The sequence below is a fragment of the Euphorbia lathyris genome, chromosome 5, assembly GCF_963576675.1.
Source record: "Euphorbia lathyris chromosome 5, ddEupLath1.1, whole genome shotgun sequence".
Taxonomy (NCBI): domain Eukaryota; kingdom Viridiplantae; phylum Streptophyta; class Magnoliopsida; order Malpighiales; family Euphorbiaceae; genus Euphorbia; species Euphorbia lathyris.
This window is the reverse complement of record NC_088914.1, coordinates 39,123,927-39,138,725: the sequence shown is the minus strand read 5'-3', so window position 1 is coordinate 39,138,725 and position 14,799 is coordinate 39,123,927. Positions and strand designations below refer to the sequence as shown.

The 14,799-nt window shown below is 37.0% G+C and overlaps 1 protein-coding gene across 1 annotated transcript; it reads left to right on the top strand.

The window, feature by feature from the left end:
- The first annotated feature begins 6,424 nt into the window (after positions 1-6,424).
- On the top strand, positions 6,425-14,462 carry LOC136229051 (zinc finger CCCH domain-containing protein 3-like). The gene is made up of 7 exons (XM_066017601.1): positions 6,425-6,951; positions 7,627-7,796; positions 7,942-7,995; positions 10,385-10,501; positions 10,632-10,943; positions 13,230-13,490; positions 13,802-14,462. The coding sequence occupies exons 1-7, from the start codon at positions 6,855-6,857 to the stop codon at positions 14,156-14,158; spliced, it is 1,368 nt and encodes a 455-aa protein (XP_065873673.1). The 5' UTR covers positions 6,425-6,854; the 3' UTR covers positions 14,159-14,462.
- Positions 14,463-14,799: the final 337 nt, after the last annotated feature.

Here is a 14,799-nt window from a genome sequence, read left to right as displayed (position 1 = left end):
AACCGCGTCCTCAATGATGTTTAACTTATGAGCAATCACATCTGGGCTTACTCCTGTGGGGATCTCATTCTCCTATGTAAATACGCTTTCAGACTCATTGAGAACTTTTTTAACATCCTCTTTGATCTCAAGTTTTAATCCTTTGGCGATCCGCACCCGCTTTCCATCAGCAATAAGGAGCGTTTCTGTGTCGGCCAAAGCTGTAGTGACAAGTTAATATTTCTCACCTTCGCCCTCTTTGGATTGTGGGCGAATTGATAGTGACGCCGAGTATAAGTCTCTTTAGCCACCTTTTGGTTCCCACTAATCATTACTCCTCCTTTGCTGGTGGGAATGTACATTGTCAGACGACGGATGGAAATTAGGGCTGCAAACTCTGGCCCTTGGTATGGATAGTGTGACTCATCACTCCAATGATGTCAACAATGGTTGTTTCTATTTGGATCGGATCAACCTTTAGTTTGGTAAATGCACCTTTGGTGATGATATTGCGAGAACTGCCCGTGTCTTTACTCGCTTTATTTTATCTCCCATCCTTGAATTTCCATTGTTACTACCAATGCATCTGCATGTGGAGAGATTACTGGACCTGTTTCTGCAAAAGGAGCAATGGAGGGATGTTTTATCCAGAGCGGATATTTTTGCTTTTTCCACGGGTGGCTGATACACTGGTCCATCTGCTATGACATTAATGACACTTTTGAATTTATTTTTGGGATCTGTCTTCTGCTTGTCATCTTGTTATTTGTTATTCTGGACAAAGCTATCTAGTTTGCCAGCTCCCAGCAAGCTTCAGTGTGGTGGCCAACCTGTAGTACGCTTTGGCGTTTCTTCCAACGGTTACATGCTCCCCTCCTTTGGGTTCGGGATATGTAATGTCCAGCTTATATTGAATCTTTTCTTTTATATTGTGGCAAGTTGGAAGCTTTAAACATTCTGTCCGCTTCGTACCCCAGGATCCGTGCTGTGAATGGCGAATTCATGTTAACTTGATGGCGTACCTTTCTGCATTGTTCTCTTATCTATATAGAGCGGTATGCCCTCGTCTTTCAATCTCATCATCCGTGTGTTCAATGTTGAATCATGATGGTGAAGCCGGCTCTTGATCTTGATCTCGATCATGTTGAGGTTATGCTTGGAGCTATGGTTTAACGCGGATGGATGTTGTCACAACCGTGGGAGCCATTTTATCTAGCTTCGAATATCTTGTCTCCGCATCCTTCAACATTTTGCTAACATAATAGATGGAGAACTGCTGACCTTCTTTTTCTTGAATAACCACGGTGCATATAGCTTTATCCATGACAGATTGATACAAATGCAGGTCTCCCCTTCAGATTGGTCTGCTCATCAAGGGTGGTTCTGCTAGGAATTGTTTTATACCTTGATATGCTTGTTGACAATCTTTCTAGTATGATGATCCGCCCGTTCAACCTCTAGATCTTTCTCACCCATTGTGGGGTTTTCATTTAGGCGCTCTTTTCACCTTTTTCCTCGCATGGCTTTTATTTAGGCGCTCTTTTCACCTTTTTCCTCGCAAGGCTTTTATTTTATCTGGATTTGCTCTAACTCCTTTTTGGCCGATGACATAGTCAAGGATTTTTCTGAAGTGACTCTGCATATACACTTCTTTGGATTGAGCTTTATTTTTCATATCAGTGTTTGCACTGGTTGTAGTATTAGCAACTCCCTTGTACCTGTGGGTTAGCACTGAAAGAACTCCAGAAGTGGGGCATACTCTGTCCATTATTAAAAGATTGTGGTAAGGCATAAAAGTTATATTCACTTACCTTGGGGATCAATGGCTTGATCCATGGAACATACTTCATAGCAAAAGAATGTTTGCATTGGCCTTGTTGGCAAATATCATGTATGATGCAATTCTCTTTATGGAATTTTTAGTTCATCTTGGAATCAACTTAATAATTCCTTCACGTTGGTCACTGCCTCTAGAATGAACTTAGTCAAAGGATAAAACCGAGTAAATATTATATGTCAAACAAATTCATAATAGAATTTTAATCGTGCTTGTTTTAGTAATAATATCACGTATAACGGTCATAACCATAAAGATTGCTACTGCACATGAATATCATAATGAATTCTTAATAAATAACCATAATGAGAATGGTTTAAGAATAATGTCCTTTTGTATTTCAATGCGCATTAATATCCAAGATAGCATATTTATTTTAAACGTCATAAAAGTTATGACATTCTATATTGGGTAAGATATCTTACATAGTTGCTATTTACTTGCAATTAATATTGTGCATCCGTACATTAATGGCATTTAGAGATCATTAATGCCTCGTTTGGATGAAATATAATTAAAGTAAGGTAAGTGATGGTTTAATAATGTAGTTATATATGAAATTACTCTTATATCATTTCATTTGTATAAATAAAATAAATACAAAGGGTAATTTTGGAAGAAAAAATACATGTACCATGATTCTCCTCCAATTCGAGGTGTATGGAAAATTACCCAAAATTCATCCTCACATACCTTCATATACCATCATCCAAACAATCTCTAAGGAATTATCATGCATATCCTAAGAATTTTACATAAATTAATGTTCTGATCCAAAACTGACACTTGCACTATTTTGTAGTTAGCTCAGGGTATGAAAGTTTTGTTTATCCAATTTGGTAATTCATCAGCCCATAATGGCCTTAATAGTTAGGGACAATTACAGGATAATTACAAATAGACTCAATATTTTCAAGTCTCTTGTGTTGGTAACAGAAATTCTAACAATGTCAAATAAACAGTTTTTATATGAATAGACACATCCTTGTAAAAAAGGGAATGAAATAACTGTTTGACAAAACAATATTCAAAAATATGAATTTCTGATATTAAAAGTACTATATAGGAGAAAAGCCATATATAGATGGTGAATTGTACAAGGAAAAACCAAATATGATTTTTTTTGTAATTTCTTCTAATAGTTATATGCATGTTCATCCAAAAGACCGACCATATCTAAATCATATGTAATTACATGAGCCCTTTTATGATATTTTAATATCAAATGACAAAATCACATTGAATGGATGAATTTTTTTTTGTAAATCCCAAGATTACGGGTCTTATACATGTGTTTTGTACTAATTCAATGATAATATCATATTACACTTGTCATGCATAAAAATATGAGGGCATAGTAAGCATGCAAGATTTAATGAAAGATTTGTGTCCATGACTTCATCTTTCATAGTTTATTAGATTTATCATAATAACATGTAACGATATTCATAGCACTTGATAAAGGTAAGAAATTTCAATTTTCTTTAATTAAAAATGGAATAAGAAAGGGTAGGAAACTTATCTTATTTATCATAAAACTCCAGATTTAATGTAGAAAACTCTTTCCCACCAATCTATAGAGAAGCCTATCTTTGGATAGATTTGATGTATTGATTGAGCCAAAGTTTGAGATTGAGATTTCTATTCCATTGACTCCATTATTTTGTTCTTTGTGAAACTCTATACAATCAAGATTTTGTGATCTTCTGTTTGTTAGAGGTCCACGTTCACCGCACCAATTGATAACTTGGGGAAAAATTCTTGATCGGAGCACTTCCCTGTAAGGCGCCGTTGGGATCGGCCGGGGACACTCCGATGCCAAAGTCAGTAATATTTCTGAGAATAAACTGTACTCACAAAAGTAGAGAATCAGTAAGTGTACCTTTGATCCTAGGAAGCTGGGGTATTTATATAGGTTTTTGTAACCTTCAGCATTAATGGGGAAGCAGGTGAAGAGTTGTGTCATTACTCATCTTTAATTGCTATCAATTCTCCATTAATCCCAGCATTTATCATTAAAACCCTCAGAGTTGAGGTATTCGAACAGTCAAGTTTTTATTCCCTTTTAATGGTTATTAATTGACATTTAATTGTATTTATTCCCATTCATGGATGGTAATAAAGGCGCCTTTTGGTATTCTTGGATCCGTCAAGGCGTATGTACGCTCTCCTTGAGAACAATGGCGGATCTCCATTACTCGCTCTCATCGGGCGTATCTCGTTATGGCGTATCTCGCCATGGTCCACGTGGTGTGACATAATGCTAGAAACTCCTTCATTTTCCTCATTATTTGCATATTCACCCCTGCATTAATTATCATTAATTCCACATTAATCATGCATAAATATCTCTTTTAGAAGAAATAATGGTTTGTCATTATCTCTATTAATTTTCCCTTATTCCTTATTCAAGAATAATTTGGGTTGTTATCAGATATTATATCCTTTATCGCCTTTTCTCTGTTGCCATCCTCCGGATAGGTCGACTCCACATATATGATTTCATGCTCATTCACCTTAGGCCCCACCACATATTCCCCCGTGTCCATCCTATTTTCATCTTCTTCAATACCACATCCTTCATGTGACCTTTCCTGGTTAATCCCTCACTTGGCGACTCCATGACCAGACTTTGTTTCGGGCCTATCCCTTCTCCATTCTCCCATTATCCTTTGCTAATCTCCACCTTCTTTGGAAAATCTTGCCCAAAGGATCGTAGTTTATATGTTGAGGCTCTCATAGCTGGTCCGTACGGCCAATCCATCTCCTCCGACTCCTCAATCTCATTATTTACTTCCTTCTCACAGTCATCGAGCATGTGGTCGATCAGGCCGCATTGGTAACAATAGTTAGGTAATCTCTCATACCGGAAGTACACCCAACTAGTCCCCGCCATCCCGGTGATAATAGTCAGCCCCATGTGTAAAGATTTTATGATACGAAGTGCAATCCAAACCCTAACATATTGGCCCATGAGCCAATTTCCCCCTCCTCTATACGAAGAGGCTTTCCGATCCGAGCAGCCAACATCCATATCACCTTTGGCATTGAGAGGAAGGTCATACCACGTGTCACAGGGCCAACTAATTGACACCGTGTGGCACTTGTTTCTTCCCCAAAAGCTAAGGCAACCAAGAGTTACACCTTACAATATCTGCAATAGGCACATATACGGGTTAGGGACATGTCATATATCAATTAGATAAAAAGGACAAGCATCACAGTAACATCACACAGACAATCCGCACCAGTCACATATAACAGTAAGCAACAATATATAGAAAGGAACACAATATATGAATAATGCACGGAGGCATTTATTAATCATAAGGCAACCATATTACACCCTCGACATCCTAACGCTAGCAGTAGAGGGAGACAGGGATATCCTAGGCCAATCCTAGTGTCAAATCTCGGGGAGGATAATCCCTCCTTCATATAGTGTTTCTTATGCCAAGTCTGGACCCAGGGGCAGTGGACGTTACAACGTCTCATTCACCACTACCCCAAATGCCTTGGCACACTCCCCCACTCTTTGCCCTATTACATAGTCACTCCCCCACTCTTTCCCCCATTACACCAATTCACTCTCACTCTCCCCATTACAACGCTTATTATTACAACAAATCCCCACATTACACTCGCTCAACTCGCCCCCTCCTAACACTCTCCCCCACTCAGAGGTTCGACGTCCCCGTTGAATGAGCCTTGACGAAGTCTTCGATCCGCACCCAGAAGTCACTATGGTCAAGTTTGACATTCGAAGGTTGTTCGCTCCCCTGGAATTTTGCAAGGATAACCAGGTTTCGATCAAAGTTCCATGGACCCTCCTGCAACACCCTCTCTCGATCCCTATCAGATTGAAACTTGACAACAAAAGTGCCATTACCATAGTCCCTCACTTTGAAAGCTTTATGAACATGCCATAATCCTTTGAACGCTTGATACAGAGCCCGAACATTAAGAGGTTTCGGCGAGAGCAGTCTTCCCACCAAAGCAAATCTATCTGCCTTAACCTCCTTCACCACCTCGCTCAAATCAACCGCAACATCTTCAGTATCTGTTAGAGCAAACTTTCGCCACAGTTGTTCCATATCACGATCCATAATGGTAGCTTGTCCACGAAGGTAAGAAACCCTAATCGCCAACGCGCGTGGAGAGTTCTGCTTGGGGTTTAATTGATACAATTGTGACAAAGAGCTTTTAATCTATCACCATATGTAATTATTTATTTTTTTTTCCGTTAATTTTTTTTTTTTTTTTTTGATAGAAATATATATTTTTTCCGTTAATTAGACGATGAAGAGTGATTTTTTTTACACATAAAACTGAAGGTCAATTCAGTAATATAAAGACAGAAGGGGTAATTCAGTAATATAAAGAAAGGAGGCAGTGTGGGGACCACAAATAGTACGGGAAAATTAAGGGGGACGGATGTTCTCTGCGAAAGCAATTAATGCAGCATTTGTTAATTTTTTCATAAAACAGTTAATAACCGAAATTAATTTTGTTAGGCACGCTTCAGGGGCAATTACGTAATTCAAAGAGTAGTAAATTATAATTTTATTTATTGGCATAGATCCGAAATTGCCCCCTTCTTCACTAGCCTCCTCCAATCCCATCCCATCCCAGTCGAGGAAAGAGAGAAAAGAACACCCCCCAAACCCAAAATATACAAATAAAAAAAATTAAAAAAAAAAAAATCGATGAATATAGGACGAAGAGAAAAGGAGATGAGAATTTAATCAAATTGGAATATTTTGCTGAGAATTTTACTATTGGATTCCTTCATCCATCTATTGCGCACATTGCTTTTCCTTTTTCTTCTCTTCAATTACACACAAATTGCCTCTGATCACATTTTCTTTTTTAACTTTTTTTTTCCCCTTCAAATCCCCTTCAAATCCCCTTTTTTGTTTTTTTATTTCTTCCTCGCTTTCATTTCTGTTGAGTAATCAACAATTTTTTATTGACTTTTTCGATTGTTGATTCCACGTTATAATCACCACCGGTTCTTATTTCGAATTTATTGTTTCCGATGCCGGATAACAGTAACAACAACAACATCAATAACAATATTAACAGGCAGCCAAAGAGCAATGCTGTGGCAAATCAGCCATCTGATAATATTGAAGGTACCATCCAATTTTTGTTCTGTTCCTTATTTCTTATGGAGCTCAGAAGATCTGCTGTATTTTCTTCTGCTTTTTATTATTTTCTCGGTTATGCTAAATGCAGATATTGTTTAATTATTTCATCATGGTTTTTTGCTTTGGTAATTGTTGATATCAAATATGACTTTGTGTATATGTTTCTTTTATTTATTTATTTATTTTTCTCTCACTGTGCTCACTGGTTTTTTAAACACCGTCTTGTTCGTGATCAATGTTGTATATTTTTAGATGTTTGATTAAGAAAGGCGGTATCTTCTTTGAATTGTGGTACTTTACAATCCTTTTTGTTGATTGTTTGGTTTCTTATTTTGAGAGCTTTCATCATCAAAGATGCATGTCAGGAAATTCGGTGGGTTAGAACTATACTGGTACGTGTTTGGACATTTGGGTTTTCTATTTTATCAGCTTTTTATGCATTCCGATGCAGTGTACATTAATACTTGTGAGGATTCTGGTTTATTGTTGCAATCAGATTTCATGATCTGCTTCTTTTTGGATGGAAATGCTTTAGACATTTGATGTTTGATCATACGTGGGTTTTCAGCTTTCAGAGCTTAACTGAATCACATGGTGCGTAGATAATATTTGGCTTTAAGCTGGTCCAGCTTGATCCATTTGCTTTATTCGTTCTTGCAGAAGCAATTTGGCGACTAAAAATCCATGATAATCAAGAGCAAGGTGGTATGGCTCCATCAAGCCCATACCCAGATCGTCCTGGTGAACCAGATTGTGTGTATTATCTAAGGACTGGACTATGTGGTTATGGAAGCAACTGTCGTTTTAATCATCCCCCTTATGCTGCACAGGTATTTTAAAAGTTATGTCTTTTATGTGCCTTTAAGTGGTTTGGTTAGGATAATGTAGAGAGAGGTGTTTGAAGTTAATAGTTTGATATTGTTTTTGTATTGTCTGCCTACCAGAGTTCTTTTCTGATTGTCATTCACTGTCCAGGGTGCTCAATTTAGAGAAGAACTTCCAGAAAGAATTGGGCAACCTGATTGTGGGGTAAAGTTTTCGTATTCTTTGTCTTAAATTATTTCTACTCGTGCTTGTGTTCTATGATAGTGGAATTTTCATCATATAAACAGCATCTTATCTTATCTTATCTAGTCTCATCTCATCTATTTATATATTTTGTTTATTATGGTATTCTCTATTTTATATCAACAAATAATGTAAATGGTAAAAAAAGAAAAGAAAACAAAAAAAGAACAGAGAAATCTGTTTTTGCAATCCTTACTAGACACATTAGTTTTAACCAGTTTAACAAAATTGAGGCAGCCATCATACTCCATGCGGACCAGAATTTGTAGAAGAATAAAACTTGTGGAAATATGCAAAATTAGTAGCACAACTAAGCAGCAAGGAAGTAACCAGTACTATGATCCAGCACATATATATTTGAGCTCTATGTCTGGCTTTCAACCTCCATCTCCCTGCCTTGCATTTGAGATGTAATCATGTTTGTGCTGCTGCTGAAGAACTAGCTGGTCGAAATACCAAACTGCTATTGTGATGCACAAATGAGAACTCAGGAGGATTCCATTCGTGGAAGTTGCTGTAACCCTTGAGTAGTCTGAATAATATAATTTGAAGATATACCAAGAGGAATTTTTCTTTTTTCTGTTTTGCTTTGCAAGGAATTAGCCCTGGAAATTTTGCTTCTGAAAATGCAGTTCAAATCTTCTTCTGATCATCTTGACAAAGATAATCACCTAGACAGGACCCTGAATGAAAGACTAATTAGTCTGCTCTTGCTTCTGGGTGATTTGTTTGCCCCTCTGAATCACTTCAATAATTTTTGGTTTGCTCAGGGGTGTCATACAGAACTCTTCTGCTTTATTTTGGAGGAAAAGGTTTCATAAGATGCCTATCATAAATATCTAAAAAGTGTTCTCTCCATCTTTTATGGAAAATAAAAGTATTTCTCTAATTTCATCTCCTGGTTCAGCGTTTTCCCTAAGCTACATACATTCCCTGGTTCATTAGGTGACTAAGAGATTTTGAAAATGCAGTATGCATTTGCTGAAGATATATATATATAGTTTGGTGTGTCTCAGCGTAACCTACTTTTGAGATTGTTGAAAAGATTATCCAAATACAGTTTTTACTACATGAGTCTTAATGAGCTAATGCAATTATTCTTTTGTTGTTATGTTTTTCTTTACCACTAATTGGTGTTAGTTCTCTGTTCTTTTTGTGGATGTGACTTTTCAAGTTCCTTGGTTTATAATGCATCTTTCTGGACATCTCATATCTATATTTGCCAATCAATTATGTGAGATGTAGAGCTGGGGTTATTGATAGCTACGAAAAGTCTTGGCTATCAAAGTTTCTAGGAATTACGATCATTTTCCACTTTCAGGTCATTGAAGTTCTCCATGGTTATTTTGGGAAATGTAGCTCCTTTACTTATCTAAATTTGTTCAATTTTCTCTTGTATTCTAATTTGGGATCTTTTAGCCCTTGCACTTTTATTTTTCACCTGCTTGAGCCCCTCACTCCTAAAATCTTAATTTGTTTCTGTTAAAGAACCAATTGACCTAAAAGCTAAAGATAATAGGTAGGACCCATGAATAGATTTTATTATTATATTTGGCACCTCCTCGTCCAAATGCCCATTGGGTTTGAAACATGCACAACACAAGCACACTTTACCATGTGCTGAAATTTAACAATAGATGGTGCAGCCAGGATTTGAACTTTCAATCTCTTGGTCTAAGAGGCTCTGATACCATGAAATAACCAATTAACCTAAAAGCTTAAGCTAATACGTGAGGCCAACAATAGGCTTTATTATTATATCTGAAAGTTTCGACTCATAAACTATCAATTATAGCTTAAAATGTGTGACCATATGTTTTCTTCTTTGAGTTGATGGGTTGAAACTGAAGAAGTAGAAGATTGCTACTATATAATTTTGACCTCCATATATGTTTATGCGATTATATCAAGTTAGGATTGATAAAAATGTTAATGAGGGGTTGGATTATGTAAAAAATAAAAGTAATAGGGACTAAAAGAGCCAAAATCAAGATATAAGGATCAATTGATAATTTATGTAGACCATATTTATGTAGACCATTTTGGTGAGTTTCTGAAAAAGAAAAGAAATTTATAAATGTGGAGATGCATAATAGTTTCTAATAATTTTCACCAAATTGCCATCTTAATTTGAGATCTGATATTTATGTATCCACCAACGGTTGGCCACTTGGCTATTGAGAAGCTGCTGATGCCAGTGCCATTTAGCACCTAGTTCTGCTGTTACAGTTGCATGTGCACATCTTTCTTTGGAATCTCTTTAATTCTTGATAGATAGCAAAGGATGATATGGTTAAAGTAAAGCTTCTGATATGGGCTTTATCATCTAATAGTTTGGAATTTGTTGCAGTATTATTTAAAGACAGGAACCTGCAAATATGGAGCAACATGTAAATATCATCATCCAAGAGACAGGAATGGTGCAGGACCAGTCTCATTCAACATTCTAGGCTATCCTATGCGGCAGGTGCTTATTCATCTAGACATCTGAACTAAATTTTGAGCTTCTTTTTCTTTTTCTTTTCCTTTTTTGTTTTTTGCTGTTTTATTAAATTCAGTTATATGGAACAAATGTAACTTTATTGTATGTATTCCAGGATGAAAAATCATGTCCATATTACATGCGGACTGGAGCATGTAAATTTGGTGTTGCATGCAAGTTCCACCATCCCCAGCCAACACCATTTGGAGCTGGCTTGACTGTAACCGGACCTGCTGCTTCTGGACCTATGGGATCACCAGCTGTGCCTTCATCGGGTCTACCTTATGCAGGTGGACTTCCAACATGGTCAATGCCAAGAGCACCATATGCATCTAGTCCCCGTGTACAGGGTCCCCAAGCATTCATGCCTGTTATGCTGTCTCCTTCTCAGGGTGTTGTTCCTGCACAAGGCTGGAACACCTATGTGGTAAGTAATCATCCCCAAGGTTTGCCTTTTGCTCTAATTTTGACATGCATGCATGAGGATGATACCATAAAGAGTATGGAAATTCATGGCAATATTTTCTTTCTATATTAGTTGATTAAGTGGATTGGTCCTTGATTAACTTGAATTGTAATTCAAATATCAAAAAACAAAAAGAGATAATTTGAATTTTCTATGAAGATATCTGTCACTTTGCATGAGATGAACAAAATTGTGGAAGCTTTAGTAGTGAATAGTTGTTACTTGTGACTCTGTTCTTCTTTCTGTTGTTTGACCTTCAAATTTATGTTCAATAAATAGTTTTCTTCTCTCTGTTTGAACTTCAAACTTGCATTGAATAATATGTTCTCTCTGTTGTTTGACCTTCAAGCATCTTTTTCTTTTAAGTATGATTTCATTGAAATTATTTATTTGCCGACTATACTATGAAATTTGAACCAGCATTGTTTGAATGTATAAAAAATATATCTAATCTTAAACTTGCATATGTTTTTTCTGCTCCCAGTTTCTTCTGTAGTGCTAAAATACTTGTGAGCTACAAAGCTGACACTTCGATTTTCTACATTGTGCACTAGCTTCCTTAAATTGGTGATGTTGCCAGAAATTTTCAGTGGTGGTAAAGTTGGTGGTTGGAGTCAGGTTTACACAACAACAACAACAACAAAGCCTTAGTCCCGAAATGATTCGGGGTCAGCTAACATGAACCATCATATAAAACCATGAAATCAAGTCATGTCAGCAACACAAATTCGCTCCCTCCATTCCGTCCTATCCACTACCATATTTTCCTCAATTCCCAGTAAACTCATATCACTCTCGATCACCCTCCTCCAAGTTTGCTTAGGTCTTCCCCTACCCCTCACCACTACATCCCTTTGCCACTCTTCGGTTCTCCTAACCGGCGCATCAAGCGCTCTACGTCTCACATGGCCAAACCACCTTAGTCGGTTTTCTCTCATTTTATTCTCAATAGATGTGACCCCTACTTTTGTCCTAATTATTTCATTACTCACCCGATCCTTTTTCGTATGACCACACATCCATCTCAACATACGCATCTCCGCCACCGACATCTTATGGATGTGGCAGTGTTTCACTGCCCAACACTCCGTACCATATAACAATGCAGGTTTACACACAAAGGAAATATTCTTTCTAGGATGAATGAAAATGTAAAAGAATAAAGGACTAAAATGTTTTGCCTGCTTTTTGTGATTGAATTTAATTTCTTTAAGATGCAAGAAGATAACAATTTTGAGATAGACAATTGCCTATGCATAATCACGAGGGAATTAAATAATTTACTGCGTATATGAATTGGTGTCATATGCTTACACTTAGATATGGTATAGAATTACGAAAGAGGAAAGAAAAATCAAGAACAGTAATGATTCAAAACTCAATATATGGTGGCTCAATTAATAATATCCCAAGTATTAACATCGAATGTTTATAGACACTGAATCATGAAAAAATAGCTGATCCATTTAGAAATTGGGGGAAAAAGAATAATGTTTAATGCTGATTGCAGTAAAGTTATAGAAATATGATGCAGGAAAACCCAAATAAAATTAACAATCAACTTTGAAATAATTTCCAATTTTCCTACAAATTGTTTGCAATATTACCTTACAGAAAATACTGGCCGTTGATCCATTTGTATTCTACATGTGTGGATAAGGCTGCATTTACTTACTATAGATTATTAATTGAAACTCATTTTGTTACCTTGCTTTCATTAGTTGCATCTTTATAGTTAGGCTTAATACCTCCGCCCCCCTGAACTTGTCCCATTTTATCATGTTGCCCCTCTACTTAGTGGCCAACCTATCAGCCCCCTCAACTCAACAATTGTCATACATTTGGCCCCTTCTGTGCCTACATGACAATGAGTACACCTCCCAAGACACCTTTTGCATCCTGATGTGAACCCTTTCTTCATTGCTTTAAAACAGACATAAAAACCTTAGGGGCACGAAGTTTTACATTTGGTGAGTTGAGGTGGCTAATAGGATGCACAAGATGAGTTGAGGGGGCTAATCAATGTCATGTAGGCATGTATAGGGGCACGAAGTGTTACATTTGTTGAGTTGAGGGGGCTGATAGGTTGGCCACTAAGTAGTGGGGGCTCAGTGACAAAATGGGACAAGTTCAGAGGGCGGCGGAGGTATTAAGCCTTGTAGTTATTACATTCTTTTTCAGTATGTGGTTAAATTCTGTAGGCAATGGCATTTTCCCTCTTACTTTGTTCACTTATTTTCAAAATAGGGAAGCTTGAGCCCTATGTCCTCTGCAAGTGTTGTTTACAACTCTAGGAATCAAAGTGAGTCGGGATCTAGTGAACAAGTACACTTACTGTCCACATCCAGCACTAATCTCCCTGAGAGACCTGATCAACCTGAATGCCGGTTTTTTATGAACACTGGGACCTGCAAATATGGATCTGACTGCAAGTACAATCATCCGAAAGAAAGAAGTGCACAACTAGCAACAAATCCTGTTGGCCCACTTCCTCTTCCCTCAAGACCTGTAAGTTTCAATTTGATTTCGTGTTTGTGTACAGATTGTCCCAATAGCATACCTTGCACATTTCATGAGTTTCAGAATTTACTTGAAGATATAATTAATGATGAAGTTCCAAATGGAGGCAACTATCTTCATTTGGATTATAGAACCCAGAAGTCCCATTGACTATGTGTGTTACCCGTAATAAATAAGGATTAAGATAATTTTGGTACTACATATTTCTAATGAAACATAATAGTATATATGGTTTTTTCCGATGTCCAACTGATCTTACTGAATGATTTTGCTATAACGTCTTGGTCTTTTACATGCAGGGACAACCTGTGTGTTCGACGTACAGTATGTACGGAATTTGCAAATTTGGGCCAACTTGCAGATTTGATCACCCTTTCACTGGATATCCTTACGGCTACGGTTTGAGCATGCAGCCTTTGTCTATACTTGATTCATCTCTCTTAACTTATCCAAGGATGTTGCCACCAGCTCTTTCATCTGAAAGTCCAGTCTCCCTATCATCAAAATATCCGGATTGGATTCGAAATTCTGATGGTGCAAGCAACAAGCATCAAAATTCAGATATAAATATAAAGATTTCTGAAGATCAATCTGAGCAGGCTGGTTCTCCACCGCCACACTCGTCACAGGATTCTTCAGAACCATCACATGATTAATTGCCAGTGACTGGTTTATTGAACATCAGAGGAGGTTTTTGTGCGATGTAGGTCCCTGCCCCTTCTTTCACCTGTGTTCGTTTTGATATCGATGAGCGATACGTTGGAGGGGTAATGGAAGCCATTTTTTTTTCCTTTTTTGGTTATGAATAAAGTGCAGGTGAAAATATGTAATATTCCTTGAATGTTCTCTCTGATATCCATTTTGTGATGAAGATTTTTCTGCATTCTCTTAGGTGATGAAGTTTCTGAAATTAGTCATACATGTCATTTGGTTTAAATCTACTGGGAGAAATTTGTTGTATTGTGCCTTGCATATGATAAGATTGAATTGAGTAGGAGAAACTCCTTTAAAGCCGGTTACAAAATGAACAAAACAACAATCTATAAAAATAGAATTATTATAAACTTCAAAAACTAAAATTTCCAAGCAGCAGATATGAATTTCATCTTAACTAAATAGATAGATCCGAATGTATTTCCGTTCGGACTGAATACAATGAAAGATAAATGTGGATCAGAGATTTAGAATTATAGTACAAATTTTTAAAAAAATATATTCATAAAATTAATTATGAGAGCATCTCCAATAGAGGGTGCCCAAAAGAGTACCAGGTTTGGCAACTTTTAAAGGGTGCCAA

Excerpts from the sequence above, each read along its gene's own strand:
- LOC136229051 (XM_066017601.1), top strand. The coding sequence starts at position 6,855 with ATGCCGGATAACAGTAACAACAACAACATCAATAACAATATTAACAGG. Across the intron at positions 6,952-7,626 it reads GCCATCTGATAATATTGAAG|AAGCAATTTGGCGACTAAAA; the intron begins GTACCATCCAAT and ends TCGTTCTTGCAG. Across the intron at positions 7,797-7,941 it reads ATCCCCCTTATGCTGCACAG|GGTGCTCAATTTAGAGAAGA; the intron begins GTATTTTAAAAG and ends TTCACTGTCCAG.